Genomic DNA, 27,127 nt, shown 5'->3' on the forward strand with positions numbered 1-27,127 from the left:
TATTTGAGCACCACCTGGAGTCTATCTGCCTATCAGCTCCAAGCAGCCTGGATATTCTTCTTTGGCATCAACAAACAGCGCTGGGGTCTTTACTCAAAAAGTAATGCATTACAAATTACTTGTTATTCTTTTTAAAAGTGATGCAGTTTGATACTTAGATCCTCATCAGAGCATGTGACTACTCCTTTCAATACTTTCTCGTTATTCTGTAACATGACCTCATAATCATCACATAATTACCAGTTAACAATATAAACTTATAGGCTACAGTCCCACAAACAGACACAAATCTCCATCCTAATGAGGACACAGATGTGAACTTTTCCTTTGACTGACTCCTCATCACTGCCTTTGCCTCTTTTGACGCTCTGGCTTCTGGGGTGGGGTCAACATGTGCAGATGTTTGCAAAAAAAGGAACATGTCTGTGAAGGTTATCAGTCATCCAGGGCGTCATGGTCTAAGGAGCTTGGAAAAAGAAAAGCGTCTGGACTTCTTTAAGTTGCTTGAAGACGTTTCACCTCTCATCCGATAAGCTTCTTCAGTTCTAGGGTCAAATGGTGGAGAGTCCCAGATTTAAGCACTGCGGGAGTGTTCCCCCCAAGAGGGACAATGGACCCCCTAATGATCCTCTACCTAATCACACGAGGTGTCTGTGAAGGTTCTCAGTCAATCACACGAGTCACAGTGTGAAAATAGGTGTGGGTCACAATCAGCCCAGGTTTCGAGTGAGCTCATTGTGAAACCTCGCCAACCCTATCAAAAAAAAGAAAAAGAAAAAAGGAACAGCTAACAGTATAATGAATCTTTTTTTCCACGTTGTCATCATACTCCTGCGCTTTTGTGCCATCAGTTGACTGCAGTGCAAGTGCACAAGGAGAATAAGGCATGTTTGATTTTTATGTTTTATTCCTTTGCGCCTTTGTAACGGAAGTAATGACATCACTTTAAAGTGGTTACTGAATTTAGTACAGGGATGCATTACATTATTACATCAGTGCTGTGTATTTATTGTCCTTCTGCATTCAGCTCCTGAGGGGCTCATCTGATCTCTTCCTTTCTATAATTAGCTTATTTTTGCAAAGTTTGATTTACTTGTGTCATATATTAAAGGACTGAAAGTGTTGTGCTAGTCCCTTAAATTCACTACACCAGAGTGAGAACGGTCATTTCTAAAACAAGCACGGGGCTGGAAATAGCCATTTAACCATGAAGTAAGCAATCATAATACTATTCACTCACCCACTCATAGGTGAGCAAAAGGTCACGCACATTGAAAAAAATGACAAAGCACAAACTATTTGCCAACAATGGTACAAAATAATTATACAAGAAACAATGACATATCCTCTGAAATGCACGTTACAACAATACATTGGTTTTGCCTTTATTTCAAAAGCCAGTATATTTTTTCCTGCAACTCATTTAGCTTCCTAAGATAATGTTGTAGTTTGTTACTATGACCACTGGAGGGTCGACCGTAACTCAAAATGCTCATCTTATTCCTCCAGCTGTCTTGAATGCAAATACAAATGTTTCTAGTGGAAAAAATGAATTAGTCATATTTTCTATTATTGCTGTTGTTATTGTGTTACAGTTATTCATTTACTTTGTCCCCATACAAAGTAAATGGTCATGAAATGTTGTAGCAAACAACTGACAGGAAACATTTATGTCTTTAAAGAGTCAAGAAAGTCTTACTTAACCTCCTCCTCTTTGCTCTTTATTCATATTCAAATGATTAAAGAAAAAAAAGAGACTTTAAATGAGGAAGTTGTTAATACCCCAGCAGCTATGATAAAGGTTGTGGGCAGGATGTCACAAGTAGCAAAGCAACACTGTGAGGTTATCAGAGAAGTGGCTAGACACTGTGACAAAATAAAGCACCATACTCATTTGCAGATAGTTTATTTTCAGAAGTGCAACACAGCACTGCTCCACTACGCAGCAGACTTGGACGTCGTGTTTGAGATAAATGGTGATCATCAAAAACCATGGATTACAATGTTGACATTTGTGAAACAGATATCGACTACGAGTAAGTCGCTTTTTAAAAAAAAAGAAATACAGTTTTTAAAAATATTTTTTCTGTGAAGTAAGTAAGTAATAAAGTTGTATTTCTATAAAATTATAAGGTGCTTCACTTCAAATAAAAATAGCAAAAATGGGGAATAGACAATGAGACAAAATAAAATGCTACCTAAACGCTAGTTTGCAGTTTATTAATTTGGTTTGTCAGAGAAAAGACATAATGAAGCTGTTACCACAAATCAACATTTATTAGATTAGGGTATTTCCTGTAAACATGTTATTTATACATTAGTTTGCCTATAAAAACACATAATTCACATGTTCAAGGCCTGGAATAATAGGTGATGCGTTTAATGCCAGAGGAGTGCCGAGTGTCTGTTTTAACCATGGCTAACGAGGAACACACATTTTCTGTAGTACAATTTATAAATGTCTCGTTACATGTACACAGCTGACACAAACGACGCATACGAGCCTGAGGAGCAGAGCTCCAATCTGTTTGGCTGCTGAAAGTCAGTCTCAAAGTTAATATTTGCAGCAGTGACTGCATTATAGCTGCCTCGAATAAAAATCTCGCCTGTGTGGGTTTTGAACAATCAAAGTCTATGCTGTACAGAGGGCACGGTGGGAGAGAGAACATCTATTGAGAATTTCCATTTCCATTGATTCTGGAAAATAAAGCAGTCAGCCACTCACAGGTGTTCAGGTTTACGTTATACCTTCCATATGCAACGTACGCCAAAACAGCCTGTTGAGAGAAATCTGAATTAGTACATTAATTGTTTGCACAACAGATTCCAAACCAGCTGCGTGTTGTGCGTCAGACTGACCCAGGTGATGATTGAGAAGAAGGAGAAAGCAATGGCAGCTCGGGCAGCATCGGCCATGACATACTCGGAGTTAGTTCTGCTCCACTGGTTGAGCAAGACACAGAAGCAGATGAACCACAGGAAGGTCATAGCCGCTGTCAGGTGATTCAAAGCAGAGAAACAAATTCAGTGGAAAAGATTCAGACAGCTTCAAGATATAAAGAGCTGCACTTCCTTTTTTGCACTCTTTTGTTCCTTTAATGAACTATATGACATAGCAGTTAAAGCTGACTTACTGGAGAAGGCCAGATCTCCTTTGACAATGCGACTTTTCGCTGTGGCATCAGAGATCTTTGAAATGATGATGTCCAGGATGGGGAACACAACACAAGCCACAAAGGCCAGGACTCCAACTCCCACCGCATAGCTGCATGCGCATTCATTGTTGTTAAACATGCAGGTGCCATTTGCTTTACTCATGGGGCTATAGTAGCCTTGGTCTGAGATGGTTCCAAAAACCACAATGGCGAATACCTGCAAAGTGGAGACACTCAGGGTTCAGTCCCGGGTGAGGTGGTGAACATTGCGAGATCATGACATTGCAAGAAAGCAGTCTCAAAAAAGAAAACAAAATAGATAAGCCTTTCTGAAGAAGTAGAGCTCTATCAACATCAACTTGCTTGCCTACGCACAATGTCAAACATAAAATAAACATGTTTGACATGTTTCCGGAAAAAAGATATTCATATAGTCCTGTAGGTGGGGCACTGCTCTGGACTACAGATTGATTTCTGTCTGCAGTCACCAAACTATTAACCTTCCACCTGTTCGACCTCTTCCTGCTGCAGCCACGGCAAATACTAAATAAATATATGAATATAAATGCTTTAAAGCATTGACTTCCTTGTTTGTGATAGTGTTGATTTGCATCTTTTTCTAAGTTATTTTTATTTAGTCATTTAGTTACGCTTACTATTGTATGATTAAGAGAAGGCGCTGCTTAAAATTCTGTGCTATAAAAAAAGGAAGCACGCCTTCTCTGAGTTGTAAATGTAAATTTCAACCACAGGAGCAAATAAACTTTAAAGCCTTTAAGACACGTCGCGCATCATCAGGTGGCAGTGTGGTGACACAGTGATCAGGGTTATTTGCTACTATCAGTCATTTAATTTACAGTTAATTAAAATGTTTAAACCTGTCTACACTGGGTGTTCATGCCTCGTGTAGACAGGTTTAAGCACCTAAATCTAAAAACCCGCATTAGTCACTACTTTGTAGTGAGTAATGTGGCTGGCTAACTCTGATACTAATATAATTTCACTCACCCCGCACAGGGCGCGCAAAACAGTCTGTTTTATAAATCTCCTCCAATCAAAAGAATCATTATCCAAAGAGGGTAGATTGCCAATGTTTTCCATTTTACTCCACAAAAATTACCTATAAGACAGTTTTAAGTTAAAAAGAAAAGCCTTCCTATTACAGTTGGGTACTTTCGCTTTGTTGGAAAATCTTCCTGAAAACCACCTCGTAGTGCGTTGTGCCGTGGAAACTGGCCTTACAACATGTTATGCATTAGTGTGGAAGAAAGAACAGGTTAATCTCGTTTGCAATGCATCTGCCAAGTGGATGAGAAGTTGTGAAAAGGATGAACACGACATGCACACGCATGGAGAGATGCCAGGCTATGATTGACAGTGTTTCCACTGTGTTTTTATCCACATCTGCTTTTACTGCATTGTTGTGCTTAAAAATGAAGCCATTGCCAATCAGAGGTTTTCCAGATTGCAGTGTTGGATGGTGAATCAAAACCCGACGACACTTTTCTGGGTTCGTAATTCCATCAATTCTGGCAAAATGGCCAACACATAAAATGTAACCTATGGTCGAGCCGCCACTGTGTTTTAGAACTATAAGCACTCATATCTGCACCTCTGTCGTTATGTCTTCCGTACATGTTAACCATGATTTGAACCAAAAACTTTCCAATCTGGGTTCATCGCTCCATCAGACCTGCTGCCACTGATTTTCACTCCACTTCTCGTGTAACTTGGCAAATCTCAGACAGACACTGAAAACATTTCTGATAAGGTTTCAGTGAATAGTAGATGGATTAAATAAAGTTTCGAATGCATCTTTTAGGTCCTGTTTTTGGTCTTACATGGAAATTTTTTCTATTTTTAAGGATTTTCAGATCCTGTCCATTTGCTGTATATATTATTTCCTTTTCCTTTCTTCTTCTTTTGTGGCCCACTTATTCAGTTTCCTCACATTTTGTAAGGACTCACTGACCAACATGCAAAGATATGCCAAGTTTTCAGCTAATAGCTGTTTGAGCTAAAATATACAAGAGCCTAAAGATACAATTTAAAATTGGTTGTTTTCTGAGTTGTCTTTTATGTATAGACATAACGCTGTTTCCTCACTTGAGTTAGGGACCATTTTTATGCATAAATGATGCAAAGTTAAGAGTTAGGTGGCTTAACAAATGAAAAAAGCACTCCCCTGAAAATAAGTGAAAAAGCAGCCAATGTCCAAAGAAAAACTCCAAAAGCTATTCATATAAAACAACATAAGCTATAAGTCCTCTTCATGTTGGTCGAAGGTTTTTGGGAATTTTGGTCATTATTCTCTTTACTCCCTTGTAGGAATCTGGCAGATGGAGAACCAGCTCAGGATTTCTCCTTCAATCCCATCAATGAGCCAGAAACCAGCACCCAAAATTGCCCTGAAATACTGGAGATGGAAGTCTTTAAAGAATGCACAGGTACAATGACTCAGTGTTTGCTGTTTACACCCCAGCGAAATGTTTGAATCCAATTTCTATCTGTAGTTTTATTTTTGATGTCTACAGATGATAAAACCTATAAAACCTATCATTTCGTAGATGTACAGTCAAACAGAAGCAGTTCCACGAGTGACGAATCACTCGACAGAGAAGAGATCAGCCATCTGCAGAGACACGGCTGGTCGGCTGCAACGGTAAAGGTGCTCGCCTCGATGCCTAGTCGCACTGCAGGTGAGGGGAAAATCTCTCCGTGCTGTCTAAATGTTTGCCAGGATTTATTCACACATTTGTTTAAAATGAAATTCCTCATCCACACAGAATTAAATAAATCCCGGCGAGTGCGATATCAGGCCTCATCCCATGAATCTCCTCACTGCCCCAGACCAGCCCAGGGTGCCTCTGTTCTGGCAGACGTGGAGGAAATCAACACCGAAGGTGCCATTTGCTAATTTTTTTAACAGGTGTTAACAAGTGTTTTTGTTCTACTTTTAACCCTTTCACTACAGTGAGATCTGACCTCTCTTATTCCACAGCTTCCAACTTTTGTGCCGCTGAAAATAATATGGACCAGCTGGTGTCCAGCCTCCAAGGCCTCTCAGTGCATGAAGGCACTCGCAAGCTGCGAGCAATGCCACTTAGCTTGGCAGATAAGATCGAAATCAGGTATGTGTGTCACAAACCACTGGCGTGACCAGGGGAGTTGTGCAATGGAAATCACGATCAGTACCAATACTTCACGTCATCTTCAAGAATCTTAAAATCTACTTGGATGGACTCTCACCATTTTTGACAATTATTCCATCTCCCTATCTTTTTCTAGAAAAGTTGCTTTCAGTTTAAAAACTGAAAGTTCATTCATCGGCAGAAATATACCCTGCTACACTCATCTAAGCATGTACATTTCAACGGTAAGTGCAAACAGCGTACACAGTGGTAAGATGTATCGGCGACACGCTCATGTTCCTTTCCCCGCAGACTTGGCGCCACTGCCTCTTTAGCTGCCTGCCCGTCTTCAGTTCGTTCAAATTGTGGCATTCAGCCTTGAAGACACTGAGCGGACGTTACGGAACCGGGGTGCTGTCCTACTTCCTATTTCTGAGAACACTCCTGTTCCTTAACCTTCTCCTCTTTGTCATCACTGGCTTGTTCCTAATCTTCCCACAAGCCATCTACCCTCCTCGTAGTTCTAAAGCAAACTTCAGTGGTATTGAGCTTCTCACGGGCACGGTGAGATGGCTGTACATCATATCCCAGCTGTATTTACAAGCTTATTTCAGCGACAAAGAAACCAGAGCTATCTTTAATGTTTTCTTTCACAGGGCTACTTTTCTGACAGCTTGATGTTTTACGGCTATTACTCCAATGGAACGTTACATGGAGACCAATACCGAATGCCAGCAGCCTATTTCTTTACCATTGGCTTCACCCTCTTCATTATCTGCATCATCCTTGTGTACAGGTTGAACTCTAACTCAATTACTTATGCTTTAATTCTATTTTTGTTGTGTCTTTTTTAGTTATACTGTTTTTTTTGTTTTTTTTTTGACAGGTTGTCCAAATCTTTTGGAAAAAACTTTCAAGTCCTCAAATCTAACGAGAATCTGGCTGTGAAAGTTTTTTCTTGCTGGGACTTTAAAGTGAGCAAGAAGATATCTGTCAGACTCCAGTCTGAGAAAATCAGCACTCAGCTCAAAGTATGACCTTATATGAATTCTCACTGAAGCGTGAAACTTTTCTTTTTGTTCTTGTTTTGTTGAAATTATTTTTAAAATAGACCAAACAAACCAAGCTATTTAAAGAGGGTTTCTTTACACTGAATGTTTTCTTGATGATTCTTAGCAACAAGTATTTCAGTTTTTGCAGCAGTCTTTGTCAGTTTGACATCACACATAGTAGTGTTTGTGGTTGTCGTTTGCTCACAGGAACATGAGCACATGAGTGTTATGTCACCCTCGGGGCCATGTTCTTAGTTTAAAAAAGATGTTAAATGTCTGTTTTAGAAGCACCCTATTTGAAAGGCTTAGTTTACAAAAGGGTGCTTTTCCAACAGGAGCTGCTGTCTGAGATGATCAAGGGAGAAGACAAAAAGACCTGCATGCAACAACTCCGCCGCCTTATTGTTCATCTGTTGGCGTGGATCGCATGCTTAATAAGCATTTTCTTGGGCACCATAGGAGTGCACTACCTGTCAGAAAATAAATTCAACTTCAACTTCAAGGTACCCATTTTTGGGAAAAGGAAACGGTAGTATTCATGCACAGTCAAGCACCACTTTAAATATGTAAATTTTCATTCCCCTCCCACTGTGGTTAGCTACTTCTTCTTTTCTTTCCTGCTAGACCTTTTGATATCTTTGTTTGGCTACTTTGTGTGATAATAAGGTCGCCCCACCCCCTTCCCACCCCAACACACACACACACACACACACACACACAAACCGAAATAACAGGAATAATATAGAATATAGAATAGAAGTAATAAACTTGGTCCTGAACACCTGCATATGCAGTGCGGTCAAAAAGTATTTGCCCTCTTCCTTATTTCGTAGATTTTTGCATATTGGACACGTTTCAGATCTTCAAAGTAAATGCAACATGCAGTTTTTACATTATTTCATTTATTAGGGGAAAAAAGCTGCCAAAACCTACCTGACAATGTGTGAAAAAGTAATTGCCCCTAAACCTAACAGCTGATCGTATCACCCTTGGCTCAGCTTTCTAAAACATTCGGTTCATCACAGTTAATTCATGATTTAACAAGAGAGGGCAACTACTTTTTCACAGCACCGTACATACTCAAAGCTGTGTCGTCAGTTTCACTCTTCTCTTTCTGAATAAGTCTAAAGACAATTTTTTAGTAATAAATCAGAATCAGTCAACGTTAGAGAATTGCAGATTGACTTCCAATGCTACCTGGATACATTGCCCATGATGAGAGGATTACTGATACAATATCAATACTTCATTTTTAAATATCATGGTTGTCAAGACGATCCTACTTCAGTTGCATATAATGCTTAAGCGGAACTTCATTTCCTGTTTTGATTATAACTTGTCGGTCTGTGTTTTTCACTGTGATTTAGGCCATGTTACAGGCCCACAATCTGCCCAAAGACACTGAGTTGCTGGTCTTGTCAGCAGTGGTGTCGGGCATTAACCTGTTACTCCCTGGATTCTTCAACTTATGTGTTTGGGCAGAGAAATATGAATCACCTGGCACACGTGTCTATGTCTCTGTCTTCAGGTAAGGAAAAAAAGGAAAACACGCAAAAAGAAGTTTTCAAATGAATAACATAGTGCTCATTTAACCATAGTTCAACATGATGTAAAATTATTATTTACTGATAAAAGCACAAATAGTGAGAAGATTTACAATGTAAATTGTAAATTACAATGTAATTTGATTTTTATAAAGTTTAAATATTTAGAATAATGTATTCGATCATTTATTTTTCAGGAACCTGCTGTTGAAGGTCAGTGTTATTGGAGTTCTATGTTATCGCTGGCTGGAGAGGATTCCAGACAATTCAAGTCTGGAGGTTAGTAACATCCTCTCACTCTTACATGATCCAGCACTCAGCTATTGTATGTTTTTATTCCTTAAAGAAAGCTTTTTGGACACAGATGTTTAACATATGCGATATTATAGCTACAGTTTTGGAATCTGAAAGCATTTAACATCCACATTTTTATATTTATTTCAGTGTTGGGAGAGTTTTGTTGGCCAAGAACTGTACCGGCTCCTTGTGATGGACTTCATCGTTACGGTGGTTTACACTTTTTTGGGAGAGTTCCTATGGAGGCAAGTTGGTTTACCAGTTAGAGCCAGATCAGGTGATTAGTTTTACTTCTGTTGTTTATAGTGTGTCAGTTCACATTTAAGCCAAAACCTAATTCTTCCCCTCTAGGGTCTTTTCCCAGACAATCCTGCAAAAGAAAAGGAAGCCAGTGTTCGACATTGCTCGTAACGTGTTGGAGCTCATATATGGGCAAACTCTTACATGGTGATTATTCAGTAAAAACACAGCTTTAATATCAGCATTAAAAAGGAAAATCAGTGGTCATGTGTTGCATTTGTTCTTCTAGGATCGGAGTGCTGTTTGCACCACTTCTTCCTGCAGTCCAACTCATAAAACTGATTGTGTTGTTTTACATGAAGAAGGTTGGTAGAGTGTGTATGCAGTGGGGCTGTAGTACCGTATGCCAAGACTGCATTGCAAACATGATTCTTACTCTTTGTTTTCCAGAGAAGCCTCATTCTCAACTGTCAGGCCTCGAGAAAGCCCTGGAGGGCCACTCAAATGACAACGCTGTTCATTTGCATACTGTGGTTCCCCTCATTTCTTGGCACTGTCGTGACTATCATTTATACAGTATGGACGTAAGTATAACAATCTTCTTGGAATGCACGTAAGCGTTTTCATGCTTACAGCGTGAAAATGCTTGTGAGCGTTTCAAAACCACAAACACACAGCTCGCTAAAAACAAACCTTAAGTAAAACAACAATCTCTTAAGTACAAACTAAAACTACAACTGGAATATTTTTACCTTGAAGGTAAATGGCCTGGAAATTACATTTTCTCAAGAAAGACCAAAACCAATAGTTTAAACTTAGCGATTACAATCTATGCACTCCAATCTTTCTATATTCACTTGCTACTGTATTAGGTACACTTTGAAGTAACAGGCTGGACTCTCTTTTGCCTTCAGAACTGCTGTAATGAATCAACATTGAGCCACAATCACACAGGAAGAAAACAAAAACAGGAAATAAGAGTAGGACAAGAGACATCTGGTAGATAAGCAGGCTGAAAGTTCCCACGTGATTCATTATGAGTTCACTTGGAGTTTTCTCTGTGTGAATTCAAAACTACAGGAAAAGACAATGAGTTTACAAACTCATCAACTGATTGAGATCAGAGTAAACAAAAAAAAATTACGAGACATGAAAGGAAATAGCTTAAAGCCTGAAGAAGTGATGAGTTGTTACATTATAAAATATATATATCTGTACTGTATCCCCTTAAATGCATCTGCCTGTCATGCACAGAATCAAACCCTCGGAAAACTGCGGCCCTTTCAGGAATCTCAAAACAATGTTTGAGGGAGGGCAGATGTCGACCAAGCATCTGGAGGATGCTCATCCAATCCTGAAGTGGCTCAGCTGGGTCTACGACTGTTTGGTAGAGAATCCAGTGTTTCTATTCCTCGCCAGTGGAGTCTTTCTGTGAGTGGTAATGATTACGCTCCTGTTTCTGCTATGTATTTCATTTCATTAATTAGCAAGTCAGTGTTGTTTATCGGTAGCAATTCGTAGCAGCATGCACCTCCTCCATTGAAACATTTAACGTTTATGACTTACAGAAATGGTTTTACGCTCTTAACATTTTTAAAATGATCCGTTGCTATCTTTTGCTTTTGTTTTTGCAGAATGGTGATATACTTTCAGGCTCAAGTTGTTGATGGCCAGAGGAAAATCGTCAGCCGGTTAGAAAAGCAGATTGAAAATGTATGTATAAGTTGGTCTATGTTAGCGGCATTTGTGAGTTTAAGATAGTCCAAGGCTCAGACCATGTTAACGTTGACACTGATGGCGTATTTTTAAAATGTATGAGTAGCATTTACATGGCTGTGGAGAAAAAAAAAGGCATCACTAAAGATGTGAAAATTCCTTCTGAGTGGAGAGACAGAAATGACAAAAACAAATTCAGCAGTTTTAACTGCATAAGTCAGCATCCTAGTTTGAATTCATCATCTGAGTATATATGATTTTGTTAAAATTCTTCTTTCGTCTCCTCCCTCCTGGTTTTCACATCTACCTCCTGTCTTTTTGTCGGTGACATCATCTCTAAACCTTACAGCCTACAGTCTCTTCTTCACCTCTCTTTTATACTGTCCTTTGCTTTGGATGGTTGACCCAGGTATTTAAACTCATCCATCTTCAGTACCTCTACTCCCCTCATCTTCACCTTTCCACCTGCTTCCGTCTCATTCATACACATATACTCTGTCTTACTTGTACTGGCTTTCCTTTCTCTTCTCTCCAGTGCATGCCTCCACATTTCCATTCTCTCTTCCTCCTGCTTTACTGACATCCAATAATTTGGACATTTAATACACACTTGAATTTTTTTCCTGTCTCTGTTATTGTAACTGACTTTTCATGTGCTTTTCATAATGCTGCTTCATGGTGATCTGAACAGACAAAAGAGCTTCCAGTGCTACTGAAACGGCTTGCTACAAGTGCTCAAAGATCTGTCCAAAACATTAGTTTTATCGGATCGTGCAGAAGTTATTATTTAAATAGTTTTAAAAGACCCCTGCACTGAATAACCAAAAACAACTTCAGCTGGGCTAAGACCCAGGGATCCTTGTTTAGCTTATCAGTGGAACTCTTTCATCCCAGTCATTACCAGTAGCCAAACAGCACTACTGCAGGATAGATCTAATAGTCTGGTGCCACCTTTCCACAGCTCCCTAGGACTCAGGATGATAGGCACTAGAGACCACATGTTTAACTACTAAACTATGATAGAAAATTTATGCCTTTGTCTGTCTGAACTACTTTGGACTTGGGGAGGCCAAAGATGGTAAAAAAGCCTTTATGATTAGAGGAGCTGACTCACTCAAGGGCAACACATCAGTGACTATCAGTGACCGAGACCCACCAGTATCCCTCAGGATTTTTATAGTTTGCTCAACCTCTGGTTTGCTTGTTAAAGACAAAGATCCCTGAAAGATGATTTGTTCAAAACATGGATCAGGCTCTGGGTTTGAATTGTTTTAATTAATCCCACCCCAGCTCCAACTTCCAAAGTTCAAACTCTGTTTGATGGTCTTGGGTTTTATCCCGAGACTCCAACTGTAATCCTTCTAAACATTCCTTGAGAAATGCTTCTTCCATTATTCCAGGAAGTGAAAAGGACTAATTGAACTAGGTCAAGTGGTTATTTTTGCAATTTTGGGTGTGTCTCGATAGCAGCCAACTCCCCATTATCCTCTGGCAGAGCAAATTTGACTTGTGTAGATCTATTAGGTGAAACTGAAGGACAAGATGAACCGAGCCCACAAGTTTGTTTGAGACACATTTCTCAGATCTCTCGTAAGCATTTGCTTGCTCACATTTAATTCAAAGTGTTATGCTACGGACGACAAATCATCTTTTCTACACAAATATAATTCCGTCCATGAAGGTTCCTTCAGAACCTTAAGTCAGAAGCAACAGCTGCCGTACTCAGCCCTGTTAACAGTCACCAAAAACATAAGCGTCATAACTTTCACTATCTAGTGTTTGGTTGAGAACAGGACAAATCAGTCAGAGTTAACAACCAACATCAAGCTAGCCACAAACATAAACCTATCAAAAAGGCCCGACATGGGCAGGCTCCTGCCTACACAGCAGAGCTTATAACAGCAGTCAGCTTCTCTGATCACCGGTTTATAGTTCCACACTATTTATAACTAGAGGTGACCACGCTTTTCAGGTAGTAGCTCTGAAACTTTGAAACAGCCTTCCTCAGCTCATCTGGTCGGCTCACTCAGTATTTTATTACAGTTTTAATCAATTTATTTTTTAATAACTGCTGAAATCAAATTTTTGTCATTATTAATGTCAATGCATTGTGTTTTGTTTTAATGCTGTTCACAGGAGGGTAAGGACAAAAAGTTCCTCATTGCCAAATTACAGGATTTATGCAAATAATCATCCCACTTCCCCTCAAAGGTGAGTATTCTCAATACTGCATAGCTTTTGTTTTGTTTTGGTTTTTTTGCTCTGCACTGGTGTTTCAAGTCAAAAGATGAACTTTCTTTTCTTCCCCAGACTCTGTCTGAACACACTGTGAACAAAGTACACTCTCTCACTACACATCTCTCACTACGCGGCAGCTTGGCTCACTGAGAAGTATTTCGGCTTTGATATTATCTCAAAGCTGAGTTGATTGTCCAGATAAACAGGAACGTCGAAAACATGCTACAAACATGAACAAAATAAAAGTAAAATCAGTAACCGTGAAGTTTGCTATTTTTAAATATATTTCATGTTAATCTTGGTCATCTCTGAAAACTGAATCACTGACTGTTGGCACCTCAGCAGGGTTATTAATATTTATTTATAGGCTTTTATTGTAACAGTGTACAATGATCTTCAATGTATTTTATGAAAAGACAAAATAAAATTTCCTCTTTGTTTTTGTCCCTGTTGTTTCTTTTATCTGATCGGTTCAAACATGGCAAGGATTCTTTAAAATCAGTCATTAAGATCGTGGTGCTATGAATACCTTCACAATGGATTTCTTAAGAACGCATTCCACGTGACATCATTTAACCGGTAAAATATGCAGAAGTGCGAAAGAAAAAGTAAAGTGGGGTCCTGTTGGATATGTTGTCAGTGAATAATGACTTTTGCTTGACTGTAAAACCTTTTGAGAACACATAAAGGATATGTGAAAAACTTACCTGAGCTGACTTGAAGTATTTGTTGTTCTTCTTTTCCAGTACAAACAAACTGAGTGATATTCATGTTTGGACAGCGTGTTTTGTGAGGTCACCTTGACCTATGCCTGATCTTTGACCACCAAGTTCTAGTCAGGCATCCTTGAGTTCAAGTGAACAATTGAAGAACATTTGCCAAATCTGAAGAAATATCTCTCCTCAAAAGAAATAAAAATATTATAATTATTTTATTTACATTTTTTTTTTTACTGTTTCAATGAGAAAAGTCCAGATGGATGAACCAAAAATATGAAAACTTGCTCCTGCGTACCACCATGTATTATCATGTCCAAATACAGTAAGTTAACTAGCACATTGCCACATTAACAAGTTTTCAGTAATGCCAGCCGTCCCTTGCCACCATACAGTTTCCCCCTAGCTGCTAAACAAGTTAGGTAACTCTCAACAGTTATTCAGAAATTCTTCCTAACTTTCCTTCATGAAAACACAAGAATGAAAGTGGGAGGAGATTTCCTACCTTACATATTAACCCACTCTGCAGCAGGTTATTTTATTCCTTACCTTGGTCTAATCTGAAGTGTAGGTTTGTGTCACATCCGACTCTCAACAATGACTTCTGGTAAGTAAGGGCTTTCTTGACTTCATGTCACATCTTTAAAGAAAATGAAATCACAAATTGTCGTGCGACTGCTTTAGATGCATCACCCTTCTACGTTATAATTTTCTTGCTCATCTTTCCCCCAGACGGCAAGAAGACAGCGCCTAACAAAAGGCCATACATCTGTATTCCGAAAAAACTCATAAATCTTTTGGCCGAGCAATATGAACTTGTAAACAACTTTTCTCATTCCCATATCTTCTTGAGCAAAGCTATCATTTTATTTCCTTTTATCTTTTTATGTTTAAATGTTTCATGAAGCTCTTGAATTTCTGCTATTTAACAGGAACATGGACTGCTTGTAGAAGATCTGAATCCCTACTTAAATGAAGGATATATACAAGCTTACTTCCGTGAATGGGGAACCGTCAAATCATGCAAAGTAAAGACTGAAGAAAAAAGCTATTGCTTTGCTTTTTTTTTTCCCCTACAAGAGACCTGTGATAATTACTTTCTGTTTTATACTGGATCTTAGATTAGGAAGAATCCCAACTCTGGGAAACATAAATCAGTGGCCTTTGTGAAGTTTTCTAGCGAGGAAGAAGCAGACTTGGCAGACTGGGTCGGTCCTCACTATATTGGTGGAGCAGAAGTTAAAGTGAGGCGCTTTGTTACTTTCAAGGTGAGCAAATGACAACTATTTTATGTTAGGGACGGTTCCAATCACAGCCTATCATAATTATATAATATTTTTTTTAAATGTCTTGCAGGGCGAGGAGGATTCAGAGCAAGAGGTTGATGGAGCCACAGTTAAACCTCGACCACGGCCTTCAATGGGTCTTGGCTACATACTCGAAGATGCTCAGTGGTTAGAAGAAAATGAATGAATAAACAAAGCTTTAATCCAAAGTTGACCAGCTTGAGGGTATTGGTTGTTTTGTCAGTACCATTCAAAAGAACATACAGCCTAATGCACATGTATTTATGTATGTATTTTTCTTAGTTTTACTAGTAAGTAAGTTTTACTTACTTACTCTTAACTGTGAATTTCTGGCTAAACAATACTTTATTGTTTATTGTATATATTGTAAATGTGTTGTGTTTATGACATTTTAGTTTTTCCTAAATGTTTGTAAAGGACCTACAGATGTCACACTATAAGGGAAGTTAGTCATGTAGTCCTTTGTCCAGCCACTGTTGGTGAATGTGACATGATTGTTGATTTTATAGTAACTTGACAAAATTGTGAATTTGTAAGAAAATATTACTTATTGTTGGTTTTCTTTGCTCAGGAATAAATACAAAGAAGTCAAAGGATTTGTAGTCTTCTGTGTCGCTGTTTTTCTGTTTTTCCTCCTATGGTAAATGTTTTATTTGAAATACTATTTGCGAAAACCAAAATGTTTTTGTTCGTTTATATATTAGCATATATTGTTTTGTTGTGTATTATATATAGCAAGAAAAATATTCATAAATACATCTAGGATAGATATATAGATTCAAATCTTTCTGTGTACTGTAATGAGTTTTGCGTCACGGGTCAACAGCCAATCGCTACGTAGAGCGCCAAGTTTCTTCTACAGCGTAAAAACAACATGGCGGAAAAGGACGTAGAAATTTCCTTTAAAAAGGTAGGAGCAGTCAGCCGTTTGTTTTTAAGTGTTTATGCCTGCTTGGTCCACCTCGTGTTTTAATAAAAAAGCGAACTTCTTTGTCGCCGACTTGTCTGTTTCCACCCCCACCAATATAAACACAGCATGTATTGTCAGACGACAGCTAACACTTTACATCTTGTTAAGATATTCGGATATTCCGGGGAATAACAATGTAACTACCACGCCGAATAAAAGACTGGGTCCTAGGGATTGCTTTAAGACCACATTTTCCTGGACAGCTTCCGTTTTTTGCGCGGACAGCGGAGAGCCCTTTAAATCGCCAAGTTCACCAAAGACGTTTCGTTGGCGAAAACTCGAGAAGCCAAATACTTGAAAGCCAAATACGGGTTTTGTCAAATGTAGATGCGCAGGCAGGTTTTGTTGTGTCTGTGTTACGTTCATTTGTTATTGTCACTAAATCGTGTCTGTTTTGCTTTATTGGTTTACAAAAATGTCATTCCGAAGTTTTACTACTACTTTCTTTGGCCAGCTACTCAGTGGAAAACCTTATGACTAATACACTCTCCCACTTTATGTGCTCTGTTCTTGCACACAGGATACAGTAAGCCAACTTTTGTCTAGTTTCTTCAAAGAAGACAAAACAAAACGTGAGTGGGATAACTATGCTGTTATCAGTGACTTCTTGTTCTCTTTGTGACCATGCTGATGAAATGCCACTGTATTGCAGTAAGCGGAGATGCCACACGGCTCATGGTAGAGATGCTTAAAGTGTTTGTGCAAGGTAAGGAGCTTTGACACAGTTGCACAACATTTGAGACACAATAACAGACTGGCTAATGATAACACTCTGAAGCTGTTATCTCCTTTTTCAGAGGCTGCTGTGAGATCACAGAAACAAGCCGAATCTGAGGACTGTGACCAAGTAGACATTGAACATTTTGAAAAGATCCTGCCTCAGCTGGTATGTGGCTCAACAGGCTCAAGAAATGTTTTTGTCTTACTTATTTACGCTTGTTTGCATAGTCTTATCTTTAGCCCAGATTACAGGTAATACTAAAAATAATGGGATTACTGGGCAAGTTTTTATTTTTCTTTGCAGTATAATATATTTGTTGCATTAGCTTTTGCACTTTGTGTATGGTTCAGGAACAGCTTCTACAAATCAAAATCATCATGGGCCTTCTGAACTATCTCAGATTTTCCTAAATAATTTATGGTTGATAATTTGGACATATATAATGATTGCTGGGTAATTTTGTCTTCATATATCAAATACTTTTCAAGATATATATATTTTTAAATGGTCCATCTACTCACTTCCTTCATCTTTTTTGTTTCACACTTTGAAATCTAAGGCAGTAGACACTGCAATAGTGACTATGTCTGAATGGTATTTAGGCATATTTCACAGTGATGCAAAATTAAGTATGTGAGAAAACTTTTTAACATAAAATTTTTAGTTGCAAAAATGCTGTTTTCATTCAACTTTCATGTTGGAATGATCCAATATGGCAATATTGTACAACAAAAACAAGAATATCAGTAAATGGCCTGATCCGAATACAAGAAAATTCTGTAATTTCCGGATGGTAATCTAATTATAACTGAGAAAATAACTTTGAAAGCATGCACTTTGCGCTGGAGTTTAAAATACACTAAGTTATGAAAAGCTCAACAAGTAGTAATGTAATATCATTTGTAAGTAAATACAGTAAAACAATTAAGATTGATTAAAAAGGGATTAGTAGCTCATGTCACATGGGTAGTCTTGTACAGTTACTGTGTCCTCATACAAGAACATTACTCCCAACGCTAACCCTAATGCCACCACAATTAAACTGAATTATAAAACTCTTCCAGGGCAGCAAGTCTCGAAATAGTAGCTAGAGTGGGCCTTGAAAATGAAAGATATGCACATATCTGACAAAATAATTTTCTTAGGTCAAATCTCTGTACCATCTGTAAATTACAAAACTGTCTGCTGATGTTTTTAACTTATTTTGCTCAATCCAACATGAGCTTTCAATAGAAATTGCTTTTTTATCAAATGCCATTTTTGAGACGTAGAATGTTATAAAGTGTTTTATTTTTGCATTATTGATAAAAACATCTATATACCAATCAGAAATTGTCACTAATCTTTTGCGATGTGGATTTCTTATTAGTGTGCGGTCAAATATGGGACTTTACAGGAGAGCTTGATTTTTTGTTGATGTTTTAACAACCAAATACTCTGAGATTTTTTTACGTATCAGTCCCAAATTACAGATCCTCCTTTGTTTTGATGGTTAGAGGGGGCGGTGAAAAATTCTGGCTTTTTGAGGTCTTTATGCTCAATGACTGCCTCTGATTTTAATCCATTAAAAAGGCCTGAAAGTAGGTGGAATGGCCTTTTAGAAAAGAAAAAAAATATCTATAAAACTATTTGATATATGAAGCTGAAATGTTGCAGCAGTCATTATATATGTTCACACTTTTAGGCAAATTGGAGATGGCTGAGTAGAAAATGTTGTAAAAATGTGATGATTTGAAATGGAGTGGTAATACAAATCTTATCTGGGGATACGTATACGAAAACCTTAAATGTGTAGATGCTATGAGAGCTATCGTTAATCTCAAATGTATTTAACCTTTCTATAAAAGACTTTTATGTCTGCTGTCTGACAATCTTGTATTTCTCAATTTTCTCCAACACAGCTTCTGGACTTCTAGCACAGTGATACCACAAGATGGAGCCAGAGTGCTGCTGAGATGTCTCTCGATCGACAGATCCCTTCCACAGTTCCACCAGCTAAAAGTTCTTTTTTCAGTATTATTGCAGTTTCATAAATCCCCAAATCTGAGATAACATTGAGATTATGTTTTTATTAGAGCTGCATGATTTTAGCAGGAAGCACCATTGCAATCCGCACGCTACCACGCCACCACCAATAAGGGCCACCTGTGCTCCTGTGTGCAACAACAGGTGCTTCCAGCATGCTCCATGGCGCCCTTCATCAAAGCCTCCGGGAGCAGTTGGAAGCAATTAGAGTAATAAGGGGAGCAGCCAGTCCCTTAGATGATGACAAGTGCCAGGAAAAAAGGAGTACCCCCTCCGGCCACTTTGAAGTTCCCTTTTGCTGTCCTGCGATGTTTAGTTAGAGGAGGGGGGGAGGGCAAAGGGGACCTCTGGCACAGGGGGAAAGTTGAATGGGAGTGTGTGTGCACGTACGTGTGCGTGTGTTAGCCAAACACGGCCAGAGACCACACGCGTAGATGTTCTATTTGAAGGGAAACATAACAAAACACATTGGAACATGGTCCAAGAAGAGCAGGGTGTAATTCTGAAGGTAAATAAACAAAAGAGGCGAGTAGTGGAGGTGCTCTCTCTACTTTCATCACAGCACAGGGAGGGGGTGGGTGGGGGGTGAAGCTCGGCCTACAAGGAAGAGGGTAATGTGGGGTTTTCTAACCTGAGCGGCTCTGATGGTTTTCCACCAGCGGTGTGTTTGACCAACGTGTCCTCGCTGTGAGTCAGCATCGCTGTGCAACACCTCACAGTATTTATTTGTGGGGCTCTTGGGTGACTTACGAATGCTACTCACTTTTACAGCTGGAACCAACTTAGGCTAAAACCAAGAATCCAGCCCTGAATAGGTGTTCAAGGACACGACACCTGGAATTTGACCCAGCATCTTTTTAGTAAGGCTCACGCTGGATTTGTGTTTCCCAGGGGTAACTTCCAGACCACACTTTCTTGTAAAAAAAGAAAAGAAAAAAAACCTGAGCACAGCTTAAGTTGTCACCAGAGAAGAAAAAAAATTGTAAAGGGTTTCTTTTTGTGCGTAGCCTTTGTGGAGATTTACTCAAATTGAAATGGATCTTTCCCAACAGTTGATTCTTGCGCACGAAATAAAAAAGATTACTATCTTGGATCTGTCACTGACTTTTTTTTTCCCTCCCCTCCTTATGCATGTTAGTGGAACAAATTCATCTGAAGTCGGTATTATTAAACATACGAAAGCAGTTAGGACAAGAATGGGGAGGGGCGTTGTAGAGAGTAATGAGTTAAAGCTTTTCTTGATCATACATTAAAGGCAGGGAGTGTCGACAGCCAGTCCAGACGCTTTGGAGAAGCTCCGCAGTGAGAAGCTTTTCCCAGGAGACGGAGACTGATCTGTCTCCAGCTCCTGCCTGGTCTTTGGACAGCGCTGCGCGTGGGATCGGGCACTCGGCATGGCTTAAATACATCCACAGTCAATGTCAGTAGAAGCACCTGTGACTGCCATGATGGATCTTCATCTTTTTTGTTAAATTTGACAAATTAATTAATAATCAGTGGGACTGTCAATGACAAAACTGACCCATTATGATTAAATATAACTGAGGTTATTCCCTTTGTAAATTTCTAGGAATGTCTGATCTATGTGGCTGTCTACTTTAAAGAGAGCTGGATGTTCACATAGCTCTGATAAGTTTGTGGTTCATGGTAATGTTTGTCTGGGGTGGAGTTGTCTGCATTTGTCTAAAGTGTCCCTGCGACAGTATGTCAGGATTATGTCAGATTTTTCTCCTTAATTCTCCATTTACAACTCGGTGGTGGTTTTCTTCTGTTAGAGTGACACAGCGTCTCCATCTCTCCAAATTTCTGACATCTCAAAGCTCCTTTCTTCTGAGGCCCAAAGCAAGAGGCTGTGACATGTCATCATAATACGCCCTTTTCTCCCTGATTGCTGGCTTTTTTGCGATGGCAACATTCAACCAGTCAAAGGGTATGAGCTTACATCAAAGTCAAGGACTTACATGGCCCATAAAATATTCAGTTTTACCATGATTATGTGTTTAAAACCATTTAAAGTGCCAAGTAGAACATTGCCATTACTAATGCTGTAAGTCTTAACCCTTTTTAGGCAGCAGACCTTCAGCTTCTTTAAACATTTAGTTCTGAAAAAAGCCAATCTGAAAGTCGAGAATCATAATCCAAATGTGGCGACAGGTGTTATCTGCCTGTTGCCATTTTATTTAATCTATGCATGTTGGGAGGCGCTTGCATAAATAAACATGTGATGCATTGTATCTGTTCCTAGATGTCTGTGTGTTCGTTTACTGTATGTGCTTGCATGGATGTAGCGCATCATCTGAGGCTGTGATAAATTAGGAGACAAGAGGCCCTTGTGGCCCCCTCGTGGGCATGAAACTGCCTAACCATGGAGGAATGCTTCAGAGGACACAGAGCGAGAGCATTCCTTTCAGATACCCCATGGGTAACTCTCACACTCATGAAAAGTTACCAGTGTTTATGGTGCTGTCTGAAAAAGACAAAATATGGTAGCAGGCGATTACTGCGTGTGCGTTTTACAGGAAACTCGCGTGTGTTTTGAGGCAGCAGCTCTGCTGACTGTACGTACTGCTGTGACATGTGGGTTTCTGGGAGGCCCCGGGCCCCGCTAAGCGGCCACGGGCCCGTGCTGGGGATGATAAGAACATACCTGGCGGGTTGAGCCACTTGGGCGCTCTGCTGGGATCACTCCTAAATGGTTGTGGCGCTTGGCTGTTAGTCTGAGGCAGAAGATGGTTTGCTGCTGTGCTCCGTGTATCGGCTGGAGCTTTGGTAGCCACAGGGGCCCTAGGGGACGGAAAGGATTCTTCCGGAACCAGTGAGGTGGATGATAAGGTCAAAGACCTTGGCACGCAGCTGGACAGGGAATAGGGAGCAAGAGAGATGTACAATTAGGCCGGCAGCAGGGTTATTTCTGGAGCCCTGCGCTACTACCTTAACTACATTACCCTCCTCTTCCACCCTAAGTCCTTTACTGTCTGTGTCCACCTCCCTCCTCTGTGTGGTGGCCTATTTGGTCTCTGGATATGAAATAACAACAAAGTAATCCCCTTACATAACACTGCACAAACTCAGCGAAACAAGACCATTTAATTAATTTTGGGAGCATCTAAAAATAAAGAAGCAGTTCGTTTGAGGTGACGTGCAGGAGGTGGACTCATACCCCAAATGAGCTGCTGAGGAGCAGAGGTCAGCAGAGAACTCTATTTTTAGGTCCCATCAAAAGCGGTGATATAAAAATACTCCAGAACTGAGCCTCACAATATGTGTCAGTCATGCTTAGAGAAGCAGTAAACCTGAAGGTCACGCACTTGGAATGATGAAAGGGCCGATGTTTGATGATATTTAAAAAGAAGCCAAGTAATGACCAAAATCTCTTTAGCTGGTGGCAGGTGGCACAGTGTGAGGTTGGCCTTTGTTAGACTTGTTAAAAGACTTCATCAGCTGACATGTGAAGCCCTCGGCAAAGGGCTAATATTCGCTACAATAACACCAAAAATGTGGGCAAAACTGGTGAACCGCTGCCCGACTCTGACGTCCAAATTAAAACAAAGACAAATAACCAACCATCGTCCTGATGTTGTTAGCATCGCGCTTCTTCACATGTGACTGGCTCTCAATAAAGCTCAAAATTGAGAGAGGCCAGCGTAACGAAAAGTTAAGCTTACGTTAGCTTTTTTGTGTGTGAGTTTGTGTTGGGTCAAAATAGCCCGTCTAAAGTTTCCTCCAGAGCCCAGCGTGTCGACTGTCTGTCCTCACAGTGGTCGGGGGCACCGGAACTCTAAATTAGCCCTGGTGAGTCTACAGGACAGCTTTCATGTAGACAAGGGATCATGTCAGATTGCAGGAGAGGTCAGGATCTAAGGGTTAGAGGTCAGGATGCAGTGTTGGTCCCTGTCTTTAACAGCTTCCTGTCTGCCATGTTGTGCAAACCTGGGCAGTAATCCCTTAATACAGGTTCAAAGTAGGGAGACTGCCTCAGTCTTGGTATTACACTGATGCCCAGGTAGTTTTTCCTGCATTAACAGTGGAGTGAGTCTTAGTAAGTGACTAACTTATAGATAGAGTGGCATAAAATTTCATACATTTTCATTTTATATTCATTGTATAAGGGCCTTACCAGGTGTGTGTGGCACTTTTATTTTAAATGTGTTGTTTATTGTAGACGGTTCTATTTTTATTCTTTATCAGGCTGCTGTAACACAGCATGCCGGCAACAACAGTTTAATTTTAGTCACATGATTTAAAAGAGCACCCCAATAAGAAGAATCATACAATAGTAAAACTCTGTGATTAAAGGCTTAAAGGGTGTTAGAGTGGAACTGGGCATCAACAATCTGACACGATCAGTTGAGGAGTGCTAGTGTTGCTTCATTTTGCAGACTGCAAATGTTAAAGTACAAGTGCTCACAAAAATGGGGGTCCTAAAGGTGAAAAAACATGAAATCCCAACTCAGGACAGTTACTGCTGGCAGCTGTCGGTTGGGCAAAGCACATGTCATACTGTTTATAGGAACAGTTAAATCACGATACACTCCTAAACTAAAATAGGAAGTGAAGTTACACATGATTAAATACATATTTTAGTCTTTATTGTTGTCATATATTAAAAAAACAAAAGCAGGGTGCAGGTTTAGCTCAGCTGGATGAGCAGACAATCATATGCCGTGTGGCTGAGAGCGGCCGGCCTGGGTTTGAAACCGACCCACGGCCCTTTGCCGCATGTCTCCCCCTCTCTGTTTTCCTGTCAGTCTTCACTGTATTTGTCCAATAAAGCCAAAAAATATATAAAAAAGACAACTTAAAATGGTTACATATGCTGCTACATATCCTTCATGTTGTATATGTGGTGTATATATAGCAGCATTTCACTTCAAGCAAATCCAAAACTGCAAGGTTTGCTTTTAAAAATGTGTTTCTTTGACATGTCTCCATCTGACACCTGTTTCTGAACGTGTTCTGTAAAAGTGCAGAGAAGCTCAAACTGTCGGGTCAGTAGCCAACACAACAAATTAGTGTGCAGTGATGTTTGCTGCTGTAGGGCTCTGCAATGCCGGCAAATCGCCCGTTTTTTTTCTTTTTCTTTTCTTGGCTCAGTGGCAATTTCTAATAAGGTACTAACTTAAGTGGCCTCATCTGTGAAGGCAAGTATGTTCTCTTTATCCGACAGACAGGGTAATGCTTTTATTTCCCCAGACAGAAAATATAAGCCCTCTCCAAAAACACCAAAAGAGCAGATCCACTCACAATGAGCTGTATTTAAAAAAAAAGAAAGAAAAAAAGGCTCTCCTGGAAAAACAACAATAAATTTGAAAGGGCTTCAAAGAGCTGGTGCTCTAACTTTTCTGTACATAAAACAAAAGCACCGGCAAGTCCAAAAACCACTCAAATGCTCAGCCCATCGTGAAACAAATATCTTGCGAAACACTGAGAGAGACAGAGAGAGGTGGAAGGAGACGAGAGATTTCTTTGAATTTGACTTTCTGTGTAAAGGTTTTTATGGTGTCTGACTAGAGGACTCCTTTCTCTTTTATATTCTCTGACTTTGTTTGCAGTCATTCTTAATATGGTGATTTTTGGTACAAAGGACAGAAGTGACCAAGAAAGCTTCCTATTTCTCCGCATACTTAAAATCTGTAGGTTCCCCCATTTGTTCTAACAGCTAAGATTCTGTCATATAAAAGCATAGACTACTGCAACCAGATATCCTGGAGGAGCAGTTGGATACACTACACAGGCGGAAGAGTTTCAGGACGCACATCAATGGGAGGGCAATATCCTGCATTCTGATTCTGTCAAGAGGCACAGCCATGACATGTGTGAGTGCCCAAAGAGAAAAGGCCAGGTGTCCCCGGGTCCTCTTCCATTTCGTCCAATCTAAAGCTGATCTTGCTAACTAACAGCACCAGGGATCTACCACCCCTGGCACAGGAACCTGAATCACTGAGCTGTGGAGCTGCGTGGAAATGAGGAATTAGATTACTTTCAATTGCTCCCTGGCAAAAGACAAAAAAAAAAAAAAGGCTGAAAGAAGAAAACAGGCGCTTTAATGTGGCATTTCAGTGTTACAGCAGGATGTTAGATGTTCCAGATTCCCAACACTCCGGCTCTAACCATGTAACTATACAGTGCACACTACTGCCTGTCTCCCATTTGACATTTAAATGTGTAAATAAGCTGAACTGCAATGCGTAGCAACAATTCATCAGGAATGTGCTTTGAGTTGGGTTAGCTGATATATATTTATATATATATATATATATATATATATATATATATATATATATATATATATATATATATATATATATATATATATATATATATATATATATATATATATATATATATTCCAATTTTCTGGTTTGGGTAAAGACCTTTCACAAAGAAAAAAGTGTCACACAGGGACGTTGATGATATAATATGACATTTATTAACTACAAAAGAAACCAGAGAGAAAAAAAAAGTAAATCGAAAAAAGCCATTACAATATTAATAGGATCCAAGTTGACTTAAAACACTAGGTCTGAAAATTGGTATTGACTGATTCATTATTTCTTTGTTATTATCAATAACTAATTGAATTATTAGCCGATGAAATTGCAGAGGTGCACAAAGACTGACTCAATCTAAAATCTGAAAAATCAAATCTTGAGGAAGGTGCTGACTTAATTTATTTGAAGAAATATAGGCTTGATCCTCTTTGAAACATGGAATTAAAGCACAGCAGAAAAAATATATTTATAGTAACTTATATTTTATATTAAAAGATTTACATAAAAATGAACAAACGCAGCTCAGACTTGCAAAAAAGGTAAATATACCACTATTGTTATCACACGCGCAAGTCTATAAAGAATCACAGGCTCCAGATTTGATGCCAAACATTACAATCGCTGCAGAGAGGGATGCTGTCTTTAAAAGTTTTCTTTTTTTTAAGCCTTTGTTATGTGTTTTTGGGGGATAGGGCCAAAGCCAAAGAGCTCTCTAAGGCCTTCAGTAAGATTGAGAATGGATTTAAAAAGATCCCGAAATTATTTGAAATAAATCGAGTGCCATCAATTTTAAACTGTCAGTTTGTCGAACACGGGCCACTTTAGTAAAGCCAGGTTCTGCAGGTGACTTTTGAAATGGATGCAGTAACAGTAAGAGGTTGCAAAGGCCGGGAAAATATCATTTGGTGATCAGGACAGGCTAAAGTTCTTTGAGAAGAAATTCACACCAAGCATGGTGGTGTAAATCGTAGGGTTTGGGGGCGATCGTCGCGCGATCATTGTATAACACATCTTGCAGAGACAATATACAATATTAGGGCATCTGTCTGAAAGTTGAACTTGAACAGGATAATGAACAGCAAAATGAAGCAGAAAGTTAATTTTGCATGCAATCAAACAGTCAAAGAGTTGTTACTGCCATAAGCTTCTGATGCTAGATGCTACTGAATGTTAGACTTATATGATATTTTATTGAATAAATGATTAATAAATCATTACAAAAGTGCAAAACTATCTTTATAACCAAGTACAAGAGGATCAAGTGAAATGTCTGTTCAAATGTGTAAAGAAAGCCGACAATTTGTTGTTTTATTTAATGAACCACAGTGATTAAAAAAACTGAAGATAAATGCCGTTTTTGCACTTTAAATGAGTGGACTACAGATTACAAAAAAACTGCAATTGTATGACTTAATATTAAAATAAAGCAGAGTGTACAAAACTGTTGCCTGTGAAAAATGATAAAACTACTACTAGATTTTGATAAATAAACTAGTCTTGTGATATATATATGTATATAAATTAGCATCAATCAGAAGGCTTGTAGCCCTCATAGGATACATTTTCACTCCGCTGAGGTCATGAGTAACATGTTTACAGAAATTGGAGTCTTACGGTGCGGTGCTGCTGACCCAGCTAGTCAAAACACAGAGAGGGCTGGACGTGCCGTTCACTGTGCTTCTGAGGTTATGAAACCTTGTATTTGCTGACGGCACCCCTATCTCCTTCCTTCATCTTTCTTAG

General features: G+C 39.3%; 4 protein-coding genes across 4 annotated transcripts; 3 read left to right on the forward strand and 1 right to left on the reverse strand.

Moving 5' to 3' along the window:
• The first annotated feature begins 1,844 nt into the window (after positions 1–1,844).
• On the forward strand, positions 1,845–14,045 carry LOC116325206 (transmembrane channel-like protein 6). The gene is made up of 20 exons (XM_039610724.1): positions 1,845–2,036; positions 5,484–5,602; positions 5,723–5,854; positions 5,942–6,058; positions 6,157–6,286; positions 6,444–6,531; positions 6,599–6,850; positions 6,943–7,082; positions 7,173–7,317; positions 7,674–7,841; positions 8,706–8,866; positions 9,080–9,161; positions 9,327–9,424; positions 9,531–9,626; positions 9,709–9,784; positions 9,870–10,003; positions 10,674–10,850; positions 11,054–11,132; positions 13,272–13,346; positions 13,446–14,045. The coding sequence occupies exons 1-19, from the start codon at positions 1,993–1,995 to the stop codon at positions 13,323–13,325; spliced, it is 2,292 nt and encodes a 763-aa protein (XP_039466658.1). The 5' UTR covers positions 1,845–1,992; the 3' UTR covers positions 13,326–13,346; positions 13,446–14,045.
• On the reverse strand, positions 2,251–4,370 carry LOC116325211 (synaptogyrin-2-like). Its single transcript, XM_031746040.2, has 4 exons — positions 4,164–4,370; positions 3,135–3,372; positions 2,860–2,993; positions 2,251–2,777 (listed from the first exon to the last, which is right to left on the reverse strand). Exons 1-4 carry the CDS (start codon positions 4,254–4,256, stop codon positions 2,670–2,672), a joined length of 573 nt encoding a protein of 190 aa, XP_031601900.1. The 5' UTR covers positions 4,257–4,370; the 3' UTR covers positions 2,251–2,669.
• A 584-nt stretch (positions 14,046–14,629) lies between the features above and the next one.
• LOC116325226 (heterogeneous nuclear ribonucleoprotein A0) lies at positions 14,630–15,992 on the forward strand. Its single transcript, XM_031746059.2, has 5 exons — positions 14,630–14,696; positions 14,822–14,907; positions 15,022–15,117; positions 15,211–15,357; positions 15,446–15,992. The coding sequence occupies exons 1-5, from the start codon at positions 14,687–14,689 to the stop codon at positions 15,560–15,562; spliced, it is 456 nt and encodes a 151-aa protein (XP_031601919.1). The 5' UTR covers positions 14,630–14,686; the 3' UTR covers positions 15,563–15,992.
• Positions 15,993–16,202: 210 nt separating this feature from the next.
• cenpx (centromere protein X) lies at positions 16,203–20,203 on the forward strand. Its single transcript, XM_031746030.2, has 5 exons — positions 16,203–16,306; positions 16,887–16,938; positions 17,019–17,072; positions 17,164–17,252; positions 18,989–20,203. The coding sequence occupies exons 1-5, from the start codon at positions 16,271–16,273 to the stop codon at positions 19,001–19,003; spliced, it is 246 nt and encodes an 81-aa protein (XP_031601890.1). The 5' UTR covers positions 16,203–16,270; the 3' UTR covers positions 19,004–20,203.
• The last annotated feature ends 6,924 nt before the right edge of the window (positions 20,204–27,127 follow it).

The sequence above is a fragment of the Oreochromis aureus genome, linkage group 4 (genome assembly GCF_013358895.1).
Source record: "Oreochromis aureus strain Israel breed Guangdong linkage group 4, ZZ_aureus, whole genome shotgun sequence".
Lineage (NCBI taxonomy): Eukaryota > Metazoa > Chordata > Actinopteri > Cichliformes > Cichlidae > Oreochromis > Oreochromis aureus.

Excerpts from the sequence above, each read along its gene's own strand:
- LOC116325206 (XM_039610724.1), top strand. The coding sequence starts at position 1,993 with ATGGATTACAATGTTGACATTTGTGAAACAGATATCGACTACGA. Across the intron at positions 9,785-9,869 it reads TGTTGTTTTACATGAAGAAG|AGAAGCCTCATTCTCAACTG; the intron begins GTTGGTAGAGTG and ends TTTGTTTTCCAG. Across the intron at positions 11,133-13,271 it reads TAGAAAAGCAGATTGAAAAT|GAGGGTAAGGACAAAAAGTT; the intron begins GTATGTATAAGT and ends TGCTGTTCACAG.
- LOC116325211 (XM_031746040.2), bottom strand. The coding sequence starts at position 4,256 with ATGGAAAACATTGGCAATCTACCCTCTTTGGATAATGATTCTTTTGAT. Across the intron at positions 2,994-3,134 it reads AGGAGATCTGGCCTTCTCCA|CGGCTATGACCTTCCTGTGG; the intron begins GTAAGTCAGCTT and ends ATCACCTGACAG. Across the intron at positions 2,778-2,859 it reads TCTTCTCAATCATCACCTGG|GCTGTTTTGGCGTACGTTGC; the intron begins GTCAGTCTGACG and ends TTCTCTCAACAG.
- LOC116325226 (XM_031746059.2), top strand. Across the intron at positions 14,908-15,021 it reads TGGCCGAGCAATATGAACTT|GAACATGGACTGCTTGTAGA; the intron begins GTAAACAACTTT and ends GCTATTTAACAG. Across the intron at positions 15,118-15,210 it reads GAACCGTCAAATCATGCAAA|ATTAGGAAGAATCCCAACTC; the intron begins GTAAAGACTGAA and ends ACTGGATCTTAG.
- cenpx (XM_031746030.2), top strand. The coding sequence starts at position 16,271 with ATGGCGGAAAAGGACGTAGAAATTTCCTTTAAAAAG. Across the intron at positions 16,939-17,018 it reads CAAAGAAGACAAAACAAAAC|TAAGCGGAGATGCCACACGG; the intron begins GTGAGTGGGATA and ends ACTGTATTGCAG. Across the intron at positions 17,073-17,163 it reads GCTTAAAGTGTTTGTGCAAG|AGGCTGCTGTGAGATCACAG; the intron begins GTAAGGAGCTTT and ends CTCCTTTTTCAG.